The following is a 27006-nucleotide window of genomic DNA, read 5'->3' on the forward strand; positions in this document are numbered from 1 at the left end:
ACGCTTTCCCTACTGTTGCACCCACTGGAGTGGGAATAGTAATTTTTACCCCTACGCTATCCAACGCTTTCCCTACTGTTGAACCCACTGGAGTGGGAATAGTAATTTTAACCCTTACGCTATCCAATGTTTTCCCTACTGTTGCACTCTTTGGAGTGGGAATAGTAATTTTTACCCCTATGCTATCCAGAGCGTTCCCTACTGTTACACTCTTTGGAGTGGGAATAGTAATTTTTACCTCTACGCTATCCAGCGCTTTCCCTACTGTTGCACCCACTGGAGTGGGAATAGTAATTTTTACCCCTACGCTATCCAACGCTTTCCCTACTGTTGCACCCACTGGAGTGGGAATAGTAATTTTTACCCCTACGCTATCCAACGCTTTCTCTACTGTTGCACCCACTGGAGTGGGAATAGTAATTTTAATCCCTCTGCTATCCAATGTTTTCCCTACTGTTGCACTCTTTGGAGTGGGAATAGTAATTTTTACCTCTACCCTATCCAGCGCTTTCCCTACTGTTACACTCACTGGAGTGGGAATAGTAATTTTTACCCCTAAGCTATCCAACGCTTTCCCTACTGTTGCACCCACTGGAGTGGGAATAGTAATTTTTACCCCTACACTATCCAACGCTTTTCCTACTGTTGCACCCACTGGAGTGGGAATAGTCATTTTTACCCCTACGCTATCCAACGCTTTCCCTACTGTTGCACCCACTGGAGTGGGAATAGTAATTTTAACCCCTACGCTATCCATCGCTTTTCCCTACTGTTGCACCCACAGGAGTGGGAATAGTAATGTTTACCTCTACGCTATCCAGCGCTTTCCCTACTGTTGCACCCACTGGAGTGGGAATAGTAATTTTTACCCCCACGATATCCAACGTTTTCCCTACTGTTGCACCCACTGGAGTGGGAATAGTAATTTTTACCCCTACGCTATCCAGCGTTTTTCTACTGTTGAATTCACTATAGTTGTTACAATAAATTTTAACCATTTTGCTATGCTACGGTAAAAATATTATATATGTTTAGTTAATAATATGTATTTATATATATATATATTTATTATTTTGTTATATATTTTTGTAATTTACATTAATTATTTATTAATATTACATTTATTTATTCATTTTAACTAAGTTTATATTAAATATATTTATTATTATATTAGTTTTAACTTAATTTAAAGACATATAATAAAAACGATATTTTGACAGTCTATATTATTTACAGTCGATATTTTAGAGTCGATATTTTTGTACTTACCTGTATGAAGATAAAAACTTGATATTTTGTCCCTCGATATTTTCCCATCGATATTTTTGTAACTCGATAATAATGGGCTCGATATTATGTCAGTAATCCCTTGCTGCATTCATCATAACCAGTGCCAACAACACCAAGGAACTTTTCAACATCTTTATGGAATTCTCCAACCTGGCTGCCAGTGAAAACAAGAGCATACCCTCAGAGGAGCTGTGCGACAACCTCACCCACTTCTTCCACAATAAGATCACAACCATATTCAGAAACTTCGAAGCCCAACACACAACTATGGACTTCTTCGACAGATACGCCAACACCGTAACCAACACGAATCACACACTGACTAGCTGGAACATCCTCTCCATCCAACACACCACCTCCACAAAGAAATCCATCTACTCGGGAGTTCCCACAGACCCATACCCGCACCACATCTTCAACCTCGGAAAGCAGAGGATCGGCCAGGAACTCACCACTCTACTGAACACCTCTATCACCTCTGCAATGTTTCCTGATGCCTGGAAAAACACCTCTACTCAAAAAACCCTCCACCAACCCCAACAAACTAAAAAACTACTGCCCAATCTCCCTGCACCCATTCCCAACAAAGTTACTGGCAAAATTAATCAACAATCAAATTTTACACACCTGGAGCAGAACCAGGTACCCATAGCCTTGCAAACTGGCTACCACAGCAATCCCCCGGGCCGGCCTGTCCATTTTTCTTTTTAATTATTTATTTTTACAGGGTAGGGGGGGCGTGTGGCCCCCTCCCGGTTCACTTCTGGCAACAGGGACCCCATCCTTCGGGGCCTGGCCAACCCCTTTCTTTTTTTCTGTTGGGAGGGGGGCCGTGTGGCACCCCTCCTCAGGGCAATTATGGCCCCGGGGACCCCATCCCCTGGGGCTGGTCTGTCTGTTTTTTTTTTTAATATTTTTTTCTGTCTGGGAGGGGGTGGCATGGCCCCCTTTCTCAGGCAAATTATGTCCCCGGGGACGGACCTGTGTGTTGTGTGATTTAAAAAAAAAAAATTTACAGGGGAGGGGGGCGTCGTGGCCCCCTCCCTGGCCACTTCTGGTCCAGGGGACCCCATCCCCTGGTGCCTGGCCAACCTCTTTCTTTTTTTTTGTTGGGTGGGGGTCGCGTGGCCCCCCTTCCTCAGGCCAATTATGTCCCCAGGTACCCCATTCCTGGGGCCGGCCTTTCTGTTGTCTGGTTTTTGTTTAAAAAAAATAAATTACAGGGTAGGGGGGCCGCGTGGCCCCCTTCCTAGGCCAGTTCTGGCCCCGGGGACCCCATCCCCCGGGGCCTGGCCTCTTTGTTGGGGACCGTGGGGGGGACCCCAATGCCCCCACATCACTGCCAGCTGCCCCCCCCCCCCCGGAAGTGCTTTGGGGCAAGGGTAGCTGCTAACATGCAGCTCCCCTTGCCCACAAGCAAACCTGCTTTGCTTCATTGAAGCGAGAGCAGATTTTCTGCTCTCACTTAAATTAAGCAAAGCAGTGTTTGCTATGGCAGGGAGGGAGCAGGGCTCCCACCCTGCCATAGCAAATGGCAATGTCCTAGAGGTGGGCACCCCAGGACATTTCAGGAGCCTGCCCTGGGGCTGGCGGTCCCCAGTGCCATAAAGGGCTCCAGGAGGGGGGCCGCGTGGCCCCCCTCCCTTCCAGTGCAAAGCCCCGTGGAGGTGGTGGTCCCCGCATTTCCATATGGAGCGCCCCGGAGAGGTGGTGATCCCTTAGTTGTGTGGGGGGCTCGAGCCCCCCTCCACACAGGTCCTTTATTTAAAAAATTGAGAACCCTGGGGTGGTGACCGTCCCGCACTGCTGGGGGACTGCATGCCCCCGTGTTTTTATTTGCAAAGCCCCGGGGAGGTCGTGGTTCTTGTGGTGTGTGGAGAGGGCAGGAGCCTCCCAACACATAAGTGTTTTTTTTTAAAACAGGAGAGCCTTGGGGAGGTGGTGGTCCCCGGGGCTCAGGGGGCCAGCGTGCCCTCCACAAATAATGAAAAAAGCCCCAGGGAGGTCGCAGTCCCCGAGGCTGAGGGGGCCCGCATGCCCCCGCTATACATTTTGGCATTGTCCCCGGACGTGTCGTCCGGATTCACGCACCCAGCGCAAATTCGGCCAATATTTGTTTGAAAAAATGCTTTCTTTGGCCCTGGAGGTCCCTGTGGGACCCCTCAGCAGGCCTAGGGGGTTAGGGGGTCTGTACCCTGCTCCCTTTTTTAGTTTTTGTTATCTTTGTTCTACTGTTTTCTTGTGACAGTTTTGATAATTCATAAATTAACATACAGTCCTTCATCCTGGTTAAGACCGTGTGGCATATATGTTCGTAATGCGAGAATATGAGAATTTGGCATGATTCTTTTTGTCTTAAACTCTTTTCACGATTCCTGCCTCTCACATGTTTTTCTACTGTCTCGATGCCAGAAAATCTCAACTGTTTCCAATCACTGTTGTGTGTTTGTTCCATGTGCTTGGCCACAGCATTACTTCCATCCTTGCCTATTGTAGCACGTACGAGCTCCAATGTTTGTTTTTTAAGTTCACATATTGTGCTCCCAACATACTTTAAATGGCAAGGACATTCAATGACGTACACTACAAACTGGGTTTTACAAGTTATTAATCTTTGTATTTTCCATATCTTTTTGTTTGTCCAAGTTATTTCCTTTGTATTTTGAGTGATCAGGCAAACTTTACAGTTGTAGCATTTTTGAAAACCAGTCGTTTGTAGCCATTGTAATGCATTTTTGTTCTTTTTCCAAAAATGACTCTGTACAAGGTTGTCCTTGAGATTTTTTGCCCTTTGAAAAGTTATGTTGGGGTGGCTACCCATGATGGTTACTAGTGCCGGATCCAACTGTAAAATGTTCCAATTCTTTTTTATGATGTCCTTGATTTGTTTGGCTTCCTGGGACTGTGTTATTATCAGACAAATTTTGTGTTCTTTTTGAGTCACTGTTTTTTCTTTGATCATATCATCTCTTGTTTTTAATTCTGCTCTTCTTTGGCATCGAGTTATTGTTGCATCTTTATATCCCCTGCCTTTGAATCTTTTCGCCGTTTAGTCCCTGTGTTTTTTCCATTCATTATCTTCAGAGCATATTCTTTTGATACGTCAAAATTCCCCATAAGGAATATTCTGTATCAAGGAATTTGGGTGAAAACTCCGCGCATGCAGAATAGCGTTTGTCTCAGTTTTTTTACGATGTAAAGTTGTATGTAATCTCCCATTTTTTACATACACTTCAGTACCCAAAAAGGTTACTCTTTCAGAGTTGATCTCATAAGTAAAATGTAAATTTGCCTCTGTGTTATTCAATATTGCAAAATATTGTTTGAATTCCAATTCAGTCCCGCCCCATATTATAAAGAGAACTATAAATCTCAGCCAACTAACGGTCTTGTTTACATGTTCATCATGCTTGGGATGCCAGGCAAGGTGCTGCTCCCACCAGCCCATTGCCAGCAGGCGTAGTTGGGACTGAAGGAAAATCCCATCGCTGTCCCTTTGGATTGAATATACAATTCCTCACAAAATAGGAAAACATATTTGGTTAAGCAGTTTTCTTTTTTGTTTTGTTTCTAAAAAACATTTTTAGTCCTCATAAATCTTCAAATATGCTTTAGATTCAAGGATGGGAATTTTCCGCTTAACACAGATAGCCAGGCTTTTTGTAGGGGCTTCCGGCTTTATTGTGAAGAGACCAACCCCGATCTTGAACTTTGGGAGGTACTTGCACCACTGGTATCTCCAATCCTTGGGGGTTATTTATAGCATATTTTGTAATCATTGGGCCGAGCAACCCTAAAAATCTAAACCTGTGACCACTCCCCAACCCAGAATTCGTGTGTGAGAGACCTGTGTACCTATAATTTAATATACTCATTTACCTTAACTGGTATTAGACCTCTGACCGTGAAATTTTGACCTAATTCCCAGGGCTCCTCTCCACCCAATTATCCCAAATTTCCCAAATATCAGTTTTCTTACATTTAGTACCAGCTTTGTCTAGTTTTTCTACCCTTTGGATGGAATGTATCCAGTCATCTTCCGTTGGTAGGCAAGCTAAAATCCATTTAATGCGCAATTCTCTTTGTGCCAAAAGTATCAGAGTGAAAAACAATGCTCTATGTTTTTTAGTTAAAAAAAACCCAGTTAAATCTGTTGGTAAAATCCCAAATATTATAGCCACCATTGTTAACCTTATTTCAAAACCCATAATATTTGAAATGGCCTTACCTATTTTCTGCCAAAACTGGGATAATACCAGGCAGCTCCAGGACATATGTACCCCGTTAGCTTTTCCTTCTCCACATTTTGGGCACTTCTTAGTTTATTGACTCCCCATTTTCGATAGTTTCTGAGGTGTCCAGAAGGTTTTATGTACTGTGAAGAGGTGAATTTTTTTTACCGTGTAGCATTACATATGACCATAAAAACGACATAGATACATGCCCAATTATATCGAGGTCTTCGTCTGGCAGGTCCTTTTTCCAAGTCTCATAGCATTCAACCAGCTAATAACCAATACCACTCTGCTACTTCTTTTGATTTTGATTTATAACTGCAGATTTTTGTTGCCAGTCCCGAATTCCCTTGTAACTCTTTGCCCATTGCTCTTGTCCAGTTACTCAGCTGATAATATTTGAGTCCTCACACACCGCCAAAAAATGGGGCCAGGAAATCAGTTTTGCTTTAAAAATCAGTTGCACCCAGGTTGTGATACCGCATGAGTGGAGAGGGGTTGCAAGAACGTCTTACAGACATGAGGCTGTTACAGGTGAATCCCAGACGGGGGCTGCCTCATTGTAGTATGGAATTCTTAAAAGACATCTAACGTGGTACCAGAGCTTTGTAGCAGAAACGAGTATCTTTAGTTTGACCTTTTTGAAGTATTTTGGGTGCCCAAATTTTAATAAGGAACACCCCGCTTGTTGGGAAAATTCTGCTGTGAGGGCCTTATATAGGGGAGAGAAATATTTGCTTTCCAATAATAGTTGTCTAAAAAGTTTTAATAGGTCAGGGGTTGCTATACCACCGTAAGCTTTATTCTTCCTACGTTTCTTTAAGGAGATTCTAGGATTTTTGTTTCCCCAAATAAAACTTGAAAAAAGGCCCTGCACCTTTTTAAACCATGCTTTTGGAACGTCTCGGGGAATAGAGTTAAACAAGAAGGTATACTTTGGCAAGATCGACATTTTCAGCAAGTTTGATTTGCCTAATAGAGAAAGTTCGAGTCCACCCCATGATTGTAATTGTGATCGAACTTTCTTTGTAACTTTTTCGAAATTAACTGCTGGAATTTTTTCAATATTGTGAACTATTTGGATACCCAGATATCTTATTTCTTTTTTTGTGTACGTACACCTGTGATTAATATTCCACTTCATTAGTTCGGTTTTTGTTGAATCATTCTGTACCCAGAAACCTTGCCAATGTTCTCTAAATTGGACCATATCTCTGGATGTGATCTTTCTAGATCGCTGGTGTAAATTATGAGGTCGTCTGCGTAGAGCCCGAATTTTTTAACCCAGCCATTACAACTGAAAGGGATGATGTTTTGGCACTCTCTCAAAATACATGCTAGAGGCTCAAGGTAAATATTGAAAAGTAAAGGTGACAGGGGGCACCCCTGCCTTGTGCCCCTACCTATTTGTATTGACCTGGTTAATTTCCCGTTGATAAGAATTTTAGCCATAGGGTTCTTATACATGGCTTTAATTGCTGACAGAAGATTGTCACCTAAGTCAAAATGTTGAATTACTTTAAATAGGAAAACCCAGTTGACCCTGTCAAATGCTTTGGCAGCATCGAATGTCATTGCTGCCAAAGGAATGTTGTAGGTCTGTGCCATATCTATAGCTGCAATTAGGTCATGCGTCAATTCACTAAGTTGTCTCCCTTTGATAAATCCTTTTTGGTCTGGGTGTATTAGACTACCCATTACTCTATTCAAACGTTTAGTGATTAACTGGGAAAAGATCTTATGATCACAATTTAAGAGTGAAATGGGTCTGTAGGATTCACAAAGTCTAGTTTTTTTTCTGGTTTTAATAAAATTGTTATCGTGGCCTCATCCCATGAAGCCGGGGGACTCAGGCCTTCAATAAAGCAGGAATTAAAAAGCTGAAGGAGAAAAGGAGCCAATTCATCCTTGAGACTAATGTATACTTTGTTGGGGATTGAATCGGGCCAGCTGCTTTTCCCTTAGTTAGAGAGTTGATCGATTGAATTAACTCTTCTTTTGATATGCGGAGGTTTAATTGATCTTTTGTTATCTCTGAGTAGGGAGGGAAGAAATATACCTGACAGAAATTCCTCCATTCTGGCTTCTTCAAGAGAAGTCTCCTCTGTGTATAAGTTCTGACAGAATTGGACGAAGGCCTCTTCTATTTCGGAATCCTCCGAGAGGATGTTGCCACTACTCAGACATCGGAGGTCCCCAATCCAGTCATACTCATGGTGAGACAATTTGCTGGCGTCCCACTTTTTTTATATTCAAATTTCTAAGTAATCAGCGAGTTTATGTTTTGCAATATCTAATTCTCTAAGAAGAATAGTATTCCCCTGATCTTGTTCTAGTTGTTCCTGCAACAACTGAATTTCCGCTTCAAATTTTTTTAGATTCCTCTTTCACCTTTTGGCCTGGAGGAACGATATAGCTGTTAACGATCCTCTTAAGAAAGCTTTATATGTGTCCCAAATTATTTGGGGGGATGCTGAATTTGCATTGTTTTCAAAAAATTCCTTTGTCTCCTTCAGCTTCTCAATTACTTCACGATCATGTAGTAGTACTCGGTTAATTGTCTATCTCCTCGGGGGTGAACTTACTCCCACTTCCTGTTCTAGTATAACTGCCGAGTGGTCAGAGAGATGTTCCGGGACATGTCTGACTGAATTGATATTTCTACTTAAAGAGATATTAGTCAACAAGAAATCAATTCTGGAGCGATGTCCACACTTTTTATTATAAAAGGTGAACTTACCCCCAAATGTCTTGTGTATATTAAACTTCTCTCTCCATATATCCACTAGCACAATGTCTGACATTAATTGTCTCAGGGCTGTTCTCATTTTTTGAGTATTGGAGCCTGCTCTAATTGATGTGGAGTCTTGCTTTGGGTCAAGGACCATGTTGAAATCTCCCCCCATTATTATCTGATCGTTCACATTTACCAGGTGGTGAAGTATCGTATATAGGGTAGTTGAGTCATCTATATTTGGCCCATAATAACTTACAAAGGATATCCACGTCATCTATCTTTGCTCTGGCAGTGACCCACCTCCCCGGAGGGTCAACTCAGCATTCCCCTAACATAGCCTGGGCCGATTTTTTTATTAAGATGGCCACTCCTTTTACTGTGCAAGATTGTGTTGTACAAACACAGTGTTCAATCCACTTTTGCTGTTTTACAACCCCCCCATTCCTCTTTAAGTAGGTGTGATTCTTGAACCAGAATGACATTACACTCCGACAACTTTAAATATTCCAGTATTCTTTTCCTTCTGGAGGGAACCTTTAACCCGTTGACATTCCAAGACATGGTTCGTATTTCATTTATTTTCCCCTTATTCATAGGAGTAGGCCTTGGACATACTGAAGACCCTATCATCATTTATAGTTTAAAAACAGGCCTTCAATGCCTACATACCACCCTTGACAAAAAATAATAAATGAGGACTTTTTTGTTTTCCCCCACTTGCTCCCCCACCCTGTGCATGTTATTTTTGATGTTTCCATTTTATGTGTAGCCCACCCACCCAACTCTGGAGAACCCTCCCTTACTTCTAGTAGAGGTGAGATTGTATACCTCTAGTTATTTTTTTCTGGCTCTCTCTTTGGTCTGGCACAAACACATATACACCTAAATCTGTTCACTTGGCTGTGCTCTTAATTTTCTCAATTAGTGCATTTGCCTCTTCTGGATCCCTGAAGTTAAACATGTTATTGTTCCACATAACTTTGAGGAAGACAGGAAAGCGTAGATTTGCTCTGGCACCCACGTTTCTAAGTTCCTTCATCGATTTCCCTAACTCCCACTGTTTATCCTGAGTTATGTTGGAGATGTCTGACCTTATGCGGAACGACCAATCAGCTCTCTTGTACATCCCTGCTTTTAAAGCAGCAGCCAGGATTTTTTCTTTGAGAACATAGGTTTTAAAGTTCACTAATATCCTTCTTGGATTTTTTCCCCCTGGTTTTTTAAAGTATGGGTCCCGATGGACTCTTTGTATATTATCATCCAGGATTTGCTTCTCAACTTCAGGGTGTAGATCTGCAAGCAGGTTGAGTACAAAGGTTCTGATGTCCCCGGACTCCATATCCTCAGGAACATTCAGGAGCCTGATGTTATTTCACCGTGCATTATTTTCCAAACTCTCCATCTTTTCCAGCATAATTTTATCACCTTTCTTTATTATTTGAATATCCCTTGTATTTCCATCTACTTGCTTTTTAAGTTCTTTTACGGCTGATTCCACTACCCCTACTCTTACAGATATCTCATTCATTTTAGCCTCTAGAGTATCGCAAGCCATTTGTATTTTCATTTGGTTACTCTCTGAAATAGCAAATTCATCTCTTACTTCTTTTAAGAGAGTCGTTAGCAAATCCTCAGTAGCGGGATTCGCACCCATACCGCTAGTTGATATTAGCTCCCCCCTTAGTTCCAACTCATCAGCTTCCGTTAAATTTCCTCATGGGGGATTTGGTTGTGCACTATCAGTGCTATTAACTGGAGTCGACTTTCCAGTAGATTGAATCACTTATATCTTTTATATATGATGTTAAATTCTGTTCAAAAGGTGCTAGAAACAAATCCACATAATTCGAAGCAGCTTCCAACAGAGATCCATTGGCTGCAATTAGGGGGCGTCCCGGGGGCTTGGTAGCATGCTTATGAATTTTAGGCAGGAAATAAATCATTGCCGTGATTGGTGATTCAGTGCTCAGATATTTGACTTCATCTGAATATAAAAGATTCATATTTTGCCATGTTTCCAGTTGAGTATCCCAACTTTTTTGAAATCCAAGGTTGGATTTGATTTTAATTTGGAATAATATTCGAGGTTGTTTAACTGAGAATGTGCCTCCCTGTCATAATCATTTTTGTCCCAGATAACAATATTTCCGCCTTTATCTGCGATTTTGATTTACTATTTGGTCATCTTGTTTAAGATTCCAAATTGCTGTTCTTTCTTCTTTGGACAAGTTGTCTTTATAATGTGTTGGTTTAATTATGTAGATATCTTGGGTTACTGCTTCTTGAAAGAAATCTATCTTATTGCCAAAAATGTAAGCCATGCTTCAGTACTTGAATTTCTGTTGTTGTCATAGTTCTATCAGATAGATTTATTACTTGTAATTCCTCTTTTTGTTGTTTCTTCTGCCGCATACTGCGTGTTAGGGTTCCCACCTGTTCCGCTGCGTCTGCTTTTTTTTGCCTCTCCTTGGTTGTTTGTTCTTTGTCCTCGTTGTCCCCATGTTGGGCCCTTTCCTCTTCCTCTGTAAGTCTGTGGCTGGTTGCTCATATGTTGTTCCCACTGTTTTTGCTGCAGAACCAGCCTCATGTCCCCTAAAAAAGCCATTTTGGTTTTCTCCTGGGCACTTAAGTCAGATTCGTTTTCACTTACATCTGTGGATGTTAGTGATGATTGACTGGTAGAGGCTGTTGTTGTGTACCCTGTGTTAGCCATTTCGCTCAATATGGCGATTATTTTTAGCATAAGTGAAGATTCTTCCAGAGCTATAATCCTCTTCGTCTCTCTGAAATTTAGGCGCAGCGGAACAAGTGGGAACCCTAACACGCAGTATGCGGCAGAAGAAACAACAAAAATAGAGGAATTACAAGTAATAAATCTATCTGATAGAACTATGACAGCAACAGAAATTCAAGTACTGAAGCATGGCTTAATTTTTTGTCCTCTTAGTAGAATGGATCTAGCTCAAACCAGAATCGACATACATCATTATATAAGGAAAATCAAACTGGCAAAAATATTTGCTGAAAATAAAAAAAATGCGGGAATTTAAAAAAACATGTACCATTAACCACTGAAACACTCACTGCTAGAAATGCGGAACCTCTGGTAACCCTAATCAATCTGGAGAATACTAACAGAGAAGATGACATAGAATTGGGAACAGTCTGAAAACAACTAGGCTCTGGTCTAAGGGGGATGAAGGCAAAATCAAAATGTTATCCTCAATTGCCCCCTGGCAATAAGATAGATATCTTTCAAGAAGCAGTAACCCAAGATATCTACAAAATTAAACCAACGCATTATAAAGACAACTTGCGCAATGAAGGAAGAACAGCAATTTGGAATCTTAAACAAGATGACCAAATAGTAATCAAAATCACCGGTAAAGACGGAAATATTGTTCTCTGGAACAAAAATGATTATGCCAGGGAGGCACATTCTCAGATAAAGAACCTCGTTTATTATTCCAAATTGAAATCAAGTCCAACTTTGAATTTCAAAAAAAGTTGGGATACTCAAGTGGAAACATGGCACAATATGAAGCTTTTAGATTCAGATGAAGTCAAATATCTGAGCACTGAATCGCCGATCACGGCAACAATTTATTTCCTGCCTAAAATTCATAAGCATGCTACTAAGCCCCCAGGACCCCTCATAATTGCAGCCAATGGATCTCTGTTGGAAGCTGCTTCGAATTATGTGTATTATTTTCTAGCACCTTTTGTACAAAACTTAACATCATATATAAAAGATACAAGGGATTTTTTACGACATATCCAAGACATCCCATGTCAAAGTTCCTACAGGTTGATAACTATGGATGTAGTCTCCCTCTATTCCAACATTTAAAACCAGATCGGATTGACAGCTTGCAAATACTTTTTAAGCAAACGTAATACCCAATATCAAAGGCATAATGAAATGCTAAACAATATGATTGACAACTGCTTAACAAAAAAAGTCTTCCTATTTGGCGAGGAATTGTATATTCAATCCAAAGGGACAACGATTGGATTTTCCTTCAGTTCCAACTACGCCTACCTGGCAATGGGCTGGTGGTAGCAGCACCTTGCCTGGCATCCCAACCATGATGAACATGTCAACAAGACCGTTAGTTTGCTGAGATTTATAGATGATCTCTTTATAATATGGGATGGGACTGAATTTGAATTCAAACAATATTTTGCAATATTGAATAACACAGGGGCAAATTTACATTTTACTTATGAGATCAACTTTGAAAGAGTAACCTTTTTAGATACTGAAGTGTATGTAAAAAATGGGAGATTACATACAATTTTACATCGTAAAAAAACTGCGACAAGCGCTATTTTGCATGCACAGAGTTTTCACCAAAATTCCTTGATCCAGAATATTCCTTATGGGGAATTTTTACATATCAAAATGATATGCTCTGAAGATAATGAATGGAAAAAACACAGGGACCAAACAGCGAAAATATTCAAAGGCAGGGGATATAAAGATTCAGCAATAACTTGATGCCAAAGAAGAGCAGAATTAAAAACAAGAGATAATGTCATCAAAGAAAAAACAGTGACTCCAAGAACCCAAAATTCGTCTGATAATAACACAGTCCCATGAAGCCAAACAAATCAAGGACATCATAAAAAAGAATTGGAAAATTCTACAGTTGGATCCGACACTAGTAACCATCATGGGTGGCCACCCCAACATAACCTTTCTAAGGGCAAGAAATCTCAAGGACAACCTTATACAGAGTCATTTTTGGAAAAAGAACAAAAATGCATTACAATGGCTACAAACTATTGGTTTTCACAAATGCTACAACTGTAAAGTTTGCCAGGTCGCTCGGAATACATTGGCAATAACTTGGACAAACAGAAAGATATGGAAAATACAAAGATTAATAACTTGTAAGACCCAGTTTGTAGTCTATGTAATTGAATGTCCTTGCCAGTTAAAGTATTTTGGGAGCACGATATGTGAACTTAAAAAACAAATATTGGAGCACGTACGTGTTACAATAGCCAAGGATAGAAGTAATGCTGTGGCCAAGCACATGGAACAAACATCAACAGTGATTGGAAACAGTTGAGATTTTATGGCATCGAGTCGGTAGGACAACATGTGAGAGGCGGGAATCATGAAAAGAGACTAAGACAAAAAGAATCAGGCGGCACAAGCAACCAGAAAAAAAACACGCAAAGAGGGCAGGGTAGAAAAACTCTGACCCCTGGGCCTGCTCAGAGGGTCCCACAAAGGATTGAGGAGGAATTAATTCTCTAACTTAAAACGCGCCACAGGGCGTGTTTGCAGACATGTCACCTCAGGCCATGCCCCCTTCCTTCACCATTGTGCAAATGAGCCCCCTGGTGAGTTGTAAGTTGGGGAATTAATTCCTCTTCAATACTGAGGCTCCCTGAGGGCAAACTAGCCCACCAGGTACCTCCAGTAGGTGCCAGGAAGCTGCGTTGCAGAGAGGTGTTCAGAGGCCACGCCCCTTTTCACACCTCACTGCAACGCAGCTCTGTGGCGCTTACTGGAGGTACCTAGAGGGCTAGTGTGACCCTAGGGACCCTCAGAATTCAAGGGGACTCCCAACTTAAAACGGACACAGGGCGCAATTACACAGGGGCCAAGGGGCATGAGATGATGTATGCAAATACGCCCTGTGGCGTGTTTTAAGCTGGGAAAATAATTCCTTTCAATCCTGAGAGCCCCTGTGGGCCAACTAGCCCACCAAGTGGTTCCAGTAAGCGCCATTGTGCTGCGTTGCAAAGAGGTGGTCCAGGCCGTACCCCGTTTTACACCTCTCTGCAACAGCGCTTACTGAAGGTACCTTGAGGGCTAGTGTGTCTCTAGGGACCTTCAGGATTCAAGGGGACTTAATCTCCCAACTTAAAATGGACACAGGTCATGTTTACACAGTTGGGAAGGGAGAGGATGGGGCCTGAGGTGACGAGGTGACATGTGCAAACACGCCCTGTGGTGCATTTTAAGTTGAGGAAATAATTCCCAGTCAATCGTGAGGGCCTCTGGGGGCTAACTAGCCCACCAGGTGCTTCCAGTAAGCGCCACTGCGCTGCATTGCAGAGAGGTGGTCCAGGCCATATCCCTTTTTACACCTCTCTTCAATGCAGGTCTGTGGCGCTTACTGGAGGTACATAGTGGGCTAGTTGGGCCCTAGAAACCCTCAGGATTCAAGGGACTTAATCTCCCAAATTAAAACGGCCACATGGCGCGTTTACATAGTGGGGAAGGGAGGGGAGGAGGACTGAGGTGATGTTTGCAAACACGCCCTGTGGAGCTTTTTAAGCGGACGGCATGTAGCACCGCCCAACCTAGGATCACCAAGCTTGTAATCAGGCCCTAAGTAATTGCTTAAATATACATTTTACATACTATAGTGTTGGTTTAAATGTCTAACTTCATTTGTTAAGGTTTGTATATAGTTTGATTATAATTGTTAGTTTAGTTTGAAATGTTTAATCAGTTATGTCCTTTCATGGTAAATGCAAAATTAAGTTTCATATTTAAATGTTGATATATAGTTTGGTAGCTTTGAATATAACTGTATTTATTGATATTTAATATGAAGTAAAAATGTTTCTAGGTAATGGCAATATTTCTTTGTCATATTGTTATGAATTTAGTTATTTTTAGTAGGGTGAATTGTAAATATTTTAGTGATGTAATATGTTTATTTTTCATCAAAACTTGTATTTTTCATGTTTATTTAAATAATTGTTTTACTTAAAATGTGTTTTATCTAATATTTACTAATTATATTAATTATTTTGGCAAGAATATTGTAGTCAATGTTGTGTGAATAAATATTTTTGACAAATATGTTTATTTAAAGGTGAAGATATTTTTGTTTCCGATATTTGTGTTTTGGATGTAAGTAGAAATCGATATGTTTAACAACAATATTTGTGGCTTTATTAGTTAGCTATATGAAGGCAATATTTGTGTGAAACATATTTATTTTCCCAATATTGTATGCATCAATAATATGTCAGTGATCCTACGCCTGATATAGAGTAACTTGAGAGCTTCCTAATATATTGTCCTTGGCAGCTCACAGTAGCGAATTTAATAAATGCTTTCTGTCCGACTTATATTATAGAATCCAGGCTTTCCTGCTCTGTGTCACATGGCCTGAAGACAGCTCACGCTCTATTACAAAAGGAGCATATTTACCCAAAGCAAGCAGAAAGAATAATCTTGCTCTCACTCAGTTACTAACCTTTTTCACAGTCAAGGATTATAATGAAAATAGCAGGGCTTGGACCTGACCTCTGTGGTAGGTAGAAACTTCAACACCTTCACCGCAACTGCTTATGAAATTGTAGTTAAAAGCTCACATTTTTTCCAGTTCTAATAAAACCATGAAGTTCTAAACATGCTCTCAAAACAACAAATGTCACTCAGGCATAAAATTGAATGAATGCCAAATGTGGCTAATCTAAATAATTGGGAATTCAACCAGAACAGAGGCGTTAGAAGCAGATTCACTGCTGAAAAGCACAAAAACAGTTGTTCTTGCACCTTGAACATTGAGAAGCATTTACATTCAAATAGTATGTTCATTTTATCCACCCATGCAAAACTGTTTGTCTGTTTTGTACTTATGTCACTGCCTTACGTTATCTAATTATATCACTTACATTTTCGGATGCATGCTTCCAAAGACCAGGTAAATCTATAGTCATACTTCTGGATCCTTGAAAGCTTACACAGCTTGTGTACAAATTATCCTCTTTCATTTGTACACAAGTGAAAGAGGAGCATTGGTGGTTGGTGGCAGAAATGTAACAACACACCTTTCACACGGCTGGGTCCCTGGGTCCCTGTGGTAAGTCTCTTCCCCATCCAAAAACACGCAAATCTAGGTGGCGTCCAAGAGGATAGTATTGCAGAAGAGGGAATAGATATTTAAATAACAAACTCCATCCTCATCTGCCCACCCATTGTAAGGAAACAATCTGGTTGCTAGTCCTACCATACACAGCCATTACCATATAACATTCATATGACTACCTTAAAACAATTGCAAACTCTGGTAAGAATATAAAGTCAGGAAGTTGACCATGGTTAATTTGAGCTGATGGGTGCAGGTTGTGTACACCAGCACTCATTTCTGGAGATAACTTGTTTTTAATCATCAGACTTTGACCCAGAACAAAAGAGAGAAAGGCACAGAAGTGGTGAAGGGGGAAGAGAATGGCTTTAGAACTGTAAAAAATAGGGAGCAAAGAGATGAAAAATAACTGCAATAATGAAATAAAAGGACAAGAAGTGCAGGATGGTGGACAAAAGAAGCACAAGGCAGAATCAACACTAGGGGCATGATGTGCAAAGATCAGAATCACGATTTTCTAATTGCGATTCTTTGTGACTCGCAATTATGAAAAATCTATTCCCAATGTGTGAAACTCTTTTGAGTTTCATCATCATTTCATTTTGTTTCAGTACAAGGCCATCAAAATTTAGGACAGGTTTAAGAACATTCAATCTTTCAGTTTATAGAGGTTTTTATTACATTTAAAAAAGATAAAAATGTAAAACTTGTTATGAATTAAAAAAAACAACCTTTCCAATTAATTTTAAAAATGACAGATCTCAATTCTGAAGATCCAGTTTAGAAAAGTGACTCACAGGTGAAAGTAAGGAAGAATTCAGAATACAAAATAATATTGCACAATGTATGTCTCTTATTAGCCAACATTTATCTAAATTCCCAACCCATTCATTGTACCTTTTGAGTTTCATTAATGATTCGTACTGGGTTACAAATAGACCTACCACATGAATATTAATGAGGTAAGTCGCAATTTGTGACCCACTATGATTCACTGCCATCACAGGGATGGGGGCCTGCTGTGGTCCACCGACCAACATGACTGTGAATACTTTTAAATAAAGCAAGCTTTTTAAAAAAATGCAGGATGTGTTTAAAAAGAAAAACATTAAGCTTTTAAGTTTAATTTTTTAAGACAAGGCGCTCCTAAAAAATATTTTGCTAACCATTGTCAAAGGGGAAGGGGTCCCTTGGGGGACCCCTTCCCATTTGCATATGGGTTTCCCCCATTTCTCAAATGGAAGTAAACTGTCAATGTTTTGCGACCGCATTATGGTTAATTCATACATACCATTTCAATTTGGTATTAGGAAGGGACGCCCTCAACACCCCCTTTCCAAATACCAAATCGCAAAACTCACATTGCATTTCAGGCACAAGTTACTGAATCGTCATTTGGGCTTTGTGCATAACAAAAACCATTTAGCCCTAGATATCCTTGGTATTCGGGAACACCAACATTCCGCATTACTGGTCAGGGGATTCTAAGAAAAACGTTTTTGCATCAGAACATGTTACAAATTCAGCACTTGTAGCTCGAAAGTACCACAATCTGAATCATGACACTACTGCCATCTTGAAATCACTCCACTGGTTCAACAAAATTAAATATAGTGTGAATCATCCCCAAGGGATTCAGGGGTATGCCAACTGTACCTAAAGTAGTGGTTACTACATTGCCATAGGAAATGTGAGGACCAGCCAAATCTCTACAGTTGGCCAATCCATGTACACTCCAAAAAGAAAAGTAGGAAGAGAATATTGGACCTGGTTTTCATCAACTGTCAAACTTTTATATAAAGTCCATCTGAAATGGATTTAAGGTAACGTGTGTCAGTCAATCAGAGTATTCATTTGAGAAAATGATAATCTTGCCCTTGGAATTTAATTTCAGGTTCATGCTTCGAAGGTCTGGAAATTGTTGGAAAGTCTTTCTTTACCTTAATCCGCACTTCATGGTCCTTTGGTGGGGCAACCTCTATCTCTTCTATAGACAGAGGTTTTTTGGGCTCCCAGGCAATTGCAGCTTTGCATTTTATTACCTAGGAAAGAAATATGATAGAAAATAGTTATTTGTTTTTAAGAATGTGCCAAAGTGTGTAGTTATACAAATGTATATTAATAAATAAGATAATGGAAATTTAAAACGCAAAGGGCCTGATTTTATGTTTGGCGGATGGGCTACATCATCACATAACTGGTGGACACAAGTGCCATGGGATATAAGGCACTTGTAATACAGCATATGAGACGTCCATCTCATTTGTAATGGACTAACCCATCAGCCAAACTACAGAAGTCAGTTCCCGTTGGGTCTTTGGATGTTGGCAGAAGTGACAATTGCAATCCGGCAGTAAAACTGTAGCCAGAGCTTTTACACAGTGCAGATTTACACTGCAGTGCTCAATGTGCAAGCTGAAGATTCACAAAGAATTCGTGCATAACGTGGCAGAACTCTTGAAACCTGTGCAGGAACTGAGAACGTCCAGTTGCTATAAACTTACTGGTTTTGTGGAATGGAATGCTAGACATAGCAACTCTTCATGCCATGCACTGCAGATCTCACAATCAAAAGGTCGGGCATGAGGAAAAATCGAATGAAAAGAACAGCCTCGAGTAAAAGACCCAAGCTGTAATTAATATTTTCAAAAGTGTTACATTTAGGGCCTTAGTACGAGTGGGTCGGTTAATTCGAGTTTGAAGGCGGAATTACGAGTTTGGAGGTCTTGAACACCTTCAAAATGTGTTGGATGCATGAAATCACTCGACCTTTTATAAATTGCAGCAGGTCAAACCTGCTGAAATTTAACTGGGAAAAGAATATTATATTTAATGCAGCATGCTGAATTTCGTGCGTTGACTACCTAAATCCACATGTTATTCCCCACATATTTGTAACAGGTGTTATTTATTGCACCCGATAAATAAAGTAACCAGAGGTATTGTTGTTTATCAGGTGTGTTAAATGATCTTAAACTAATGAGGCCCTTTTTTATAGGGCACAAGCCAGGATTCCTACTGGTGACCACTAGGTTGCAAATCAGATTTTTCAGCAGGTGCATAATCCCTATAAAGTACCACTATAAGCAAAATGCAAACAGACATCTCCATCAATGCCACTGGTGTTAAAATGATCAACTTGGCCAAAGACAAAAAGGTGTATAGTCATTATGTACTTGATTCAACAGTGTTTAATTTCGCTCAATTACCCATTTTTTCTGAAGTTAGATTTGATCAAACCACATAAAGCACTGGCACAGCAAAACAATTCAGTAAGGAGTTCATTGAGGTCAGCATTGGTGTGAGTTGTGATGCCTGTTAGAGTAAGTAGGCAGCAACAGACAGGGTGCTGAATGAAATGACTCCCTTTGAGTCAATATCAGACCATCTAAAACAACTCCACTGTCTGCCAGTACAAAAGCGTATCTTAATTGTTGGCTCACAGAATGCTTTACAACTCCGGTCACAAATTTCTCATTGAGAGATTTCAGGATTGCAACCCCCCCCCCCCCCACCCCCCCCCCACCCCCCAGCACCTTGAGGCCATCAGATGCCCTTCTGTTTAAGATACCTATGGTCAGGCTTGCTAGAAAGAGAGGCCATTCCTTTTCCTTCCTGGTGGCTATGGCCTGGAACAACTTAACATCTGCGTTCCACTATATCAGCAAAGAAAAAACTTCTAGTAAACTGTTGAAAACCTAGCTATTTTTGGCTCACCAAGGGGTACGTTTGGCAGGTGTCCCTTGTTCTGCAGCGCCGGGATGCTTCTTGTGTTCCTTTCTGGATTGGGTCTCGCCTGGAAGTTCTGGATGGACTGTTCTCATGAGGAGCAGGGTCATTACTGATTTGCATGATTTCTTCTTAATGGCATAGTGGACAAAAAGCAATGGATTGGAATTCTTCCCAGAGTGATTGCCAGTGGTTTGGTCTACTTGCAAGCATTGCTAACACCACCAAATTAAGTAGACTATATTGGATAACATACTTCTTCCAGTTCACAAATTGAAAAAGACCTTAGCTACTTTTGTTGGCTGTTGAAGTCTGAGAGGTCTTAAGTTAATTCAAACTTATCAAGTGACTTCTCAATTATGTTGGAAACTGCAATGACAAATTGCTTTCTTTAGGGCTTGATAAAGCTATTGCATTTATTAGCTCAAATTCCGTTTTTGTGGAATTAAACTTAAACATCCCAAGTTGTGAGGTTCATAGTGTGATACAAAAACATAATTTTTAGAATACTAACTGACATAAATATTGTGTCCCAAATAGCATTTACAAACAAACAGTTTTAATCTAGGGTGGCTACTGAGTTGAATACACTGTGTGAGGAGGTGCGTAAGTTGATTTAACATGAAGATGTTTCATAAATTATAAATTTAAGGACAAGTATGCATTTACAATGTAAACATTTTGTGTATTTTAAGTTTGGTTTGTAGTTAAACATTTAATTCAAAAATATTTTAAAGGTGGTACACAAATTATAACTGTAAGTTATAACTATAACAACAATTTGTAACATTTGTGTATTTTAATGTTGGCTTGTATAGAAAGAATAAGTAAAGTTTTCTTAAATATTACAAAGGTTTAGCCTTTGATTTTTTTAATTCAATTTCAATGGTTTTTCTATTCGAATAAAACTGTGTTCCAAATTGTAGAGTTTGCTGCCGTTGAGTGGAGTATCATAAAGAGGAATATGGTGTGCAGTGTACTGTTACAGAGTGTACTGTTGTGGAGTAGAGTGGAGTGGAGTAGAGAGGAATGTTGTACAGTGGACTGGTGTACAGTGGAACAGCATACAGAGTTGTGTAGAGTGGCATGGCGTAGAGTTAGAGTGGAGTGTTGTAGAGTGGAGTGGGGAAAAGTGGAGTGGGGTAGAGTGGAGTGGCATAGAATGGAGTGCTGTAGAGTGGAATGCTGTAGAGTGGAGTGGGGAAGAGTAGAGTGGAGTGGCATAGTGTACAGTGTAGTAAATTGTTATATAGTGCAGTGACATGCTGTATGGTATAGTGGTGTGGAGTGCACTAGAGTGGACAGAGGTAGTGAAGAGTTGAGTAAAGTGTTATAAATCGGAGTGCCATGTTGTACAGTACAGTGGAGTGGTGTGGTGTGTCAGAGAGCATGGAAAGTGTTGTAGAGAGGGGTAGAGTTTTGAACACTGGGGCATGGGGGAACAGAGGAGGGTGCAGGGTTGTATGGTGTACTGTAGAGGCATAACGTGGAGTACAGTGTTGTATAGTGGCACAGAGTGTATTAGTGTCTTGAAGAGTGGAGTTGCATAGAGTACAGCAGAGTGTTGTACAGTGGGGAGGAGCTGAGTGGAATGTTATACAGGGCCATAGAGTGGGATAAAGTGTCAATCAGTGGAGTAGAGTGGAGTGGAGTCCAGTGGAGTGGCATAGCTTAGAGCGGAGTAGCATGTTCTAGTGCAGTCCTCTAGTTCAATGATATGGAGTAGAGTGGAGTGGAGTGGCGTTGTATTGTGTGGAGTGATGTGTGGTACAATGGAGTGCAGTGGTGTTTTGTAGAGTGTCGGAATGTGTTTCAGAGAGGAATAGTGTGCCACAGAGTAGATTTAAGTGTTGTACAGTGAAGGGGTATGGAGTAGAGTAAGCTCTGGTATTTTCGTATGGCTTATACTTTCCCAGGTAAAACTGTGCGTTTGTTGGACAACATAACCATTAGAACTGTGCGAGACTGTCATGCACACCATCTGGATATGTTGACTATAGTCCTCCTAGCTCACAATGCACCATCTGTACCCCTAACCTTACAAGGTAACACGTGGATGCGCAAACTCAGTACATGACAACCCTGACTCCCCTGGGAAATCTTGGTAACAGATCTTGAACCCTTTTGCTTAGTTATTTATGCATACTCAAAGAGATACACAAGAAATATCCAGTAAAGCTTTTCAATATTTATTGAAGCATTGTGATTCTTGAGTAAAATCATTGCTCTGCAATAATCAATAGGAGAAAACAGAATAATGTTAATAGCATTAATAGAATGGCGTAAAAGATAAACAATTCAACCATTTTGCTGATCACAGTGAATATAGGCTTGCAAATGAGTACTGTGATATATTGTACTCCTACCTAGCGCATCCTAACCTATGATGTCCCTGGGGAGTGAAGCTGCCAATTCCCTGTAGGGTGTTCTAACTCCCCATTATCTGTGGGTAAATATAAATCAGCTGGGCTGGAATTCTGGCATGTGTCGACCTCTCCCTGGCAGCGGAATGCTCCGCTGTCTAAACAAAGGGATCATCTTGTATATATAATAACATCATCCATATTACCATGCTGAAGCCCCAGTCAAGCTGCTATTGTTTATTCTATTGTGAAAGCTCTACCGCCATGTGGCCAAAACAAATAATATTTTGCGTGAAGAACTTAGCTTTGTATAGAGGGTTCAAGGTGCTTGACAGTGTGTATTCAAAGTGGCAGTGTAAGCAAACCTGAGTCCTGAAAATAGTATCCTGTATGCATGCAAATGACTGTGTGGCAAATGTCATTGTGTTTAGTGAAAGAAGGCAACTTAAGAACATGACCATGTAAAATGGTGTTTCTGTCTGGGCCTAATGTAACCACGTGACACCCACTCCTTGGATGTGAGATGACTAAAAAGATATCTAAGTGCAATGCTAACCATATACATAAAATGTTGGGGCTTCCCAGCGCTGGACCTCAAAAAAAGGTAGCTGACGCTATTGACCTCTCAAAAGGAGTAACAGGTAAATTTAGATAGAAAACAGCCATGTATTCAGAGATTTCCTGAAGTGTAGATGGTTTTTAATGTTCCTGATGGAGAAAGGAAGTGAATTCCAAACAACAGGAGCCTTGGTGCGAAATGAGCAGACTCCAGCTTGGGCCCTCCAGACTCAGGGGACAGTGGCCAAATTAAGATCAGCTGAACATAGATGGTGGGAGGTTCTGCAGGAAGATAGGAGATTGGACAATATAAGAGCCTTTTGGCAGAGCAGGATCTTATGGGCCGTACACAAGGTCTTAAAGTGGATGTATGTCTCTACTGGAAACTAATGCGGTTTCTGAAGAAGGCCAGAAACAGAGCTAAACTCTGGAAAGGCAAAAAGCAGCCTGGCTGCCGCATTTGGGCAAACTGGAACCTTCTGATACTTGACTTGTTAGTGCCAACATACAAGATGTTACAGTAGTCCAATCGGAACAGAATTACTGCTTAAATGATTGTTTGTCGGGTACTGGACTCAAAGAGGCTGAGGATTGGTTTGAGGCTTACGCCTCAAAGACCAAGGTACTTTTCATGATGACTGCCAAGTTTTTAATGGAGGACTTTGGTACGAGGGGAGACCCAAGGGAAGAAAGCCACCAATAGTTGCCTAGTAGAAGGACTTTCATCTTGATAGCATTCATGCAGAGGAAGTTGGTATTCATCCATTCAGCAACCTTTAGCAGCCCTCTTTGGAAATTACACCTATCCAGCATCGGGTTATCTGCAAAGTAGAACACCAACTGAGTATTGTCAGCATGAGATAGCATAGCAATCCCTGTACATTTGATAACCTGTACCAGAGGTTGGATGTAAACATTAAACAGGGTGGGGCTCAATGAGGAGCCCTGGGGCCCACTATGGTGTAGGTAATGAAGGTGAGAGCTGTGGGTAGGTGAAATGATTTGGAAAGAGCTTTCAGACAAAAAGGACGCACTCCATGACAATGCTTTCTAGGTGCTGCAATAAGGTTTTGTGAGGTACCTTATTAAATGCAGCGCTCAGCTCCAGTAGGATAAGGGCTGAAGAATGCCCTTCATCCAGGGCTCTAGGAAGTTGCTTGGTGAAAGCGAGAAGCACAGATTCTGTACAATGTCCAGTCCTGAAACCATTTTTGCAAGTGTCCAGGATGTAATTATAGTCCAGGAATTTGGTCAAATCCCATTGACATGTCTCTCTGTTAAGACAGAGAGAGATTATTCACTTCTAGGTAGAGTGGAAGGAAAGAGTCATGAAATTTGAGAAATAGATCAAGTTTAAGCGGATCTGCAGTTGAGCCAGATTTGACTTGTCTACAGAGGTTAAGCAGTTCAGGCAGACATAGCAGAGGAAAGAAAATGAGTGCTGGTGTAAGGCTGCTGACAGCTGGCTGTGCAGCAGTGTCGGGGAGTGCCGCAGGAACATCTAAGGGGAAAAGTTGGTAGATGTCTTTTATTTTGCCAGTCAGTTATTCTGCTAACTTCTCATAGTGTGGACTACAGGTGCCAATAGGGTCAGCAGAAAAATTTCGGTTAATAAGGCTTTTCATTAAGTTAAAAGATTATTTCGCTGGATTCTTATTGTTCCTGATTTTATTGGTAAAATAATCAGCCTTCGCTTTTCGAATCAGCTTGTGATAGGATTTAATGGCTGCTTTATATTGACTTTTTTACAAAGGATCATAGGTTTTCCTCCAGGAATGTTGCAGAAAATGTCAGTGTTTTTTAACTGCTGTGAGGGGCTCAGTAAACCAGGGGGCGGCATGATTCTTTCTCTAAGTAATCTGTCTAGCAGGGATGAAAACATCTAAGGCCGAGGTAAGTCAGGCTTGCAGTGTGCTATTGGCTGCCTCTACATTCGAGGCAAACTGAGACCGGTTAGCCTGTGCGAAACCCCGAATTTATGGGGGTCAAGTTTATGACCAGGGTGTTGCGTAATCTGGTCCGAGGTGATAGTCTATTTTTGACCAAGCTTGGGAAGAGTGAGGGGGATCATAAAATGAGCAGTCCATAACATAGGAAGAGGGGTCGCAGCCCAAAGGGTGCTGAGTTTGGAGAAATACAGATCTAAAAGATGACCAGCAGAATGCGTGGCACCAGACACCAATTGGCTAAATTGCAGAGCAGGAAGATCATCTATAAAGTTGGCAGTCTCACATTCATGAGTAGCATCTAAATGAAGAGTGAAGCAGTTTCAAAGTGTTAAAGTTGCCTGATTTAACAGTCAGTGTGGCGGAATAATTGGTCAGCGCCTCCCTGAAAGCTGTAGAGGTGTCAGGTGGATGATAGATAAAAAGTCTTGAAAGAGGGAAATTGCAGTTCAGGCAAATGTTAAAGAGGGCACTTTCACCTTTTCTGGGATGTAGCAATGGAGTAGACTGCAAACATAACTATATCTATAAATCACAGCAATGCCACTCCCCCTACTGCTAGTCCTGTTAATATTATTCAACTGGTAGCCGGGAGGAAGAGCTAAGCCTGGTTCAACTACCTTAAGCTGACTCAGCCAGGTTTCGGTGAGAATAAAGTCAAATAAATTGGCATGGTGTTTAACCAGGAAGCGACAGTTAGTGCTGTAGACCCTAAACTTTGTAAGCTTACCTGGAGTCAGGGAAGTCATCCTAATAATATGTATGGGCAGACTGACCAAGGTAACTCGTCTGGGACCACTTGTGCTTTCTGCAGGGCTGAGAATAGTTTCTGAGAGCAGGGAGTTCATCAGAAGAGTGTGAAAGCCTAAGAGGAAAGAAAACGATGCACGGACAGGCGCAGACAGGATTGGCTTTGGCACGCCAGCAAAATGCCCACTGCTTGTTCGTGCCTTGGGGCCAATAAAATGCCGGGTAGGCTCAGACAGACTCCTCCCAGGCCTGACCTGAATAGTTAACCACTGGACCAATCAGCATGTGGCAACTGGCGTCTAAGACAATGAAGTGAACAATGTGCCAAATGCCAATACGGAAGTGCAGATAACATTTTTGAAAGCAAATCACAGTTTTTTAGAAGAAGCACAATGCAAGAAAAATTCTAATGCCTTTTGTAAAAGAGTAATGCAAAAAAACTAAGGCAGATCGACAGCACTACAACACAGGCCAGTGCATTTGTACAAAGTCCTCCATTACATGCCTGGCGCTCTGACAGACTCCTTCCAGGCCTGTCTTGGTTGGACATTCCCATGACCAATCAGGACGTGGCAACTGGCGTCTAAACAAATGAAGTGAATAAAGCAGTGAATGCAGATACAGAGGTGCAAACAACAATTTTTAAAACATCACAGTGTTTTAAAAGGAGAAGAGTGTGAAAAACATTCAAAAACCTTTTTTAAAAGAGCAATCCAAAAAAACGAACTGAGGCAGAATGACAGCACTACAACAGAAGCCATCGCATTTGCACCATGGCCTCCATTAAAGCTCTGACAGTCTTCTCTCAGGCATGTCCTGATTTGATATCCCCTGGACCAATCAGGACGTGGCAACTGGCGTCTGTGCCAACAAAGTGAACAATTCAGCAAATGCTGACAAGGAGGTGCAAATACATTTTTTAAAACAATTCACAGTTTTCAAAAGGAGCTCAGTGTGGAAATATTCTAGAACCTTTTTTAAAAGAGCAATGCAAGAAAAATGAATCTGAGCAACAGCGCTACAACAAAGCATAAAAGCTTCAAAAGCATAAAAGGCGCCATGCTAGTTTGAAGGTAAAAGCATTCAGAAAGTCAAATAAAAAAACATGAAAGCAAATTTAAATAGCCAGTTAAAAGCGGTGCAATTTGTCAAAAACTTTCTGATATGTTAAGAACATGTCTGAATTCGTTCCCAAAACCCGAAACTGCCAGATTGTTTATGTGTTCCGAGGAGTAGACAAAACATTGCTGTTCCCAGCAACTGTAGACAATGTTTCCAGAGGCATCCAATGCATCAAGTCCATAGAACAAAAATGTTCCAGTCCATCCCCTTCAGCGTCTGCCAAGGGAGAAACAGCCAGTGCTGATTCCGCAGAAAACAGGTGGGATCCAGATCACCAGGTATCGAAACAGACCAGGAGGGCTCATAGTATGCATTTAGGAGCATTGGCAAGCTCAAAGGACAATGGTACACGTGAGCTGTTAGGGGACACACCAGTAGGTCAATGCCCAGAGATTGAACAAGTTGCGATCCCAAGCATATGTCTAAGGC

The 27006-nt window shown here is 41.1% G+C and overlaps 1 protein-coding gene across 2 annotated transcripts in view; it reads right to left on the bottom strand.

Annotated features, from left to right (window-relative positions):
• Positions 1 to 27006, bottom strand: part of LOC147727488 (alcohol dehydrogenase 1-like) — a 383740-nt gene that overhangs the window by 233871 nt on the left and 122863 nt on the right. For both annotated transcript variants that reach the window (XM_086961562.1, XM_086961563.1), the window contains exon 2: positions 18050 to 18151. In XM_086961562.1, coding sequence (XP_086817688.1) covers positions 18050 to 18151 — 102 coding nt within the window. The remainder of the gene's footprint in view (positions 1 to 18049; positions 18152 to 27006) is intronic.

This window comes from Lissotriton vulgaris, chromosome 3_1 (genome assembly GCF_964263255.1).
Source record: "Lissotriton vulgaris chromosome 3_1, aLisVul1.2, whole genome shotgun sequence".
NCBI lineage: Eukaryota > Metazoa > Chordata > Amphibia > Caudata > Salamandridae > Lissotriton > Lissotriton vulgaris.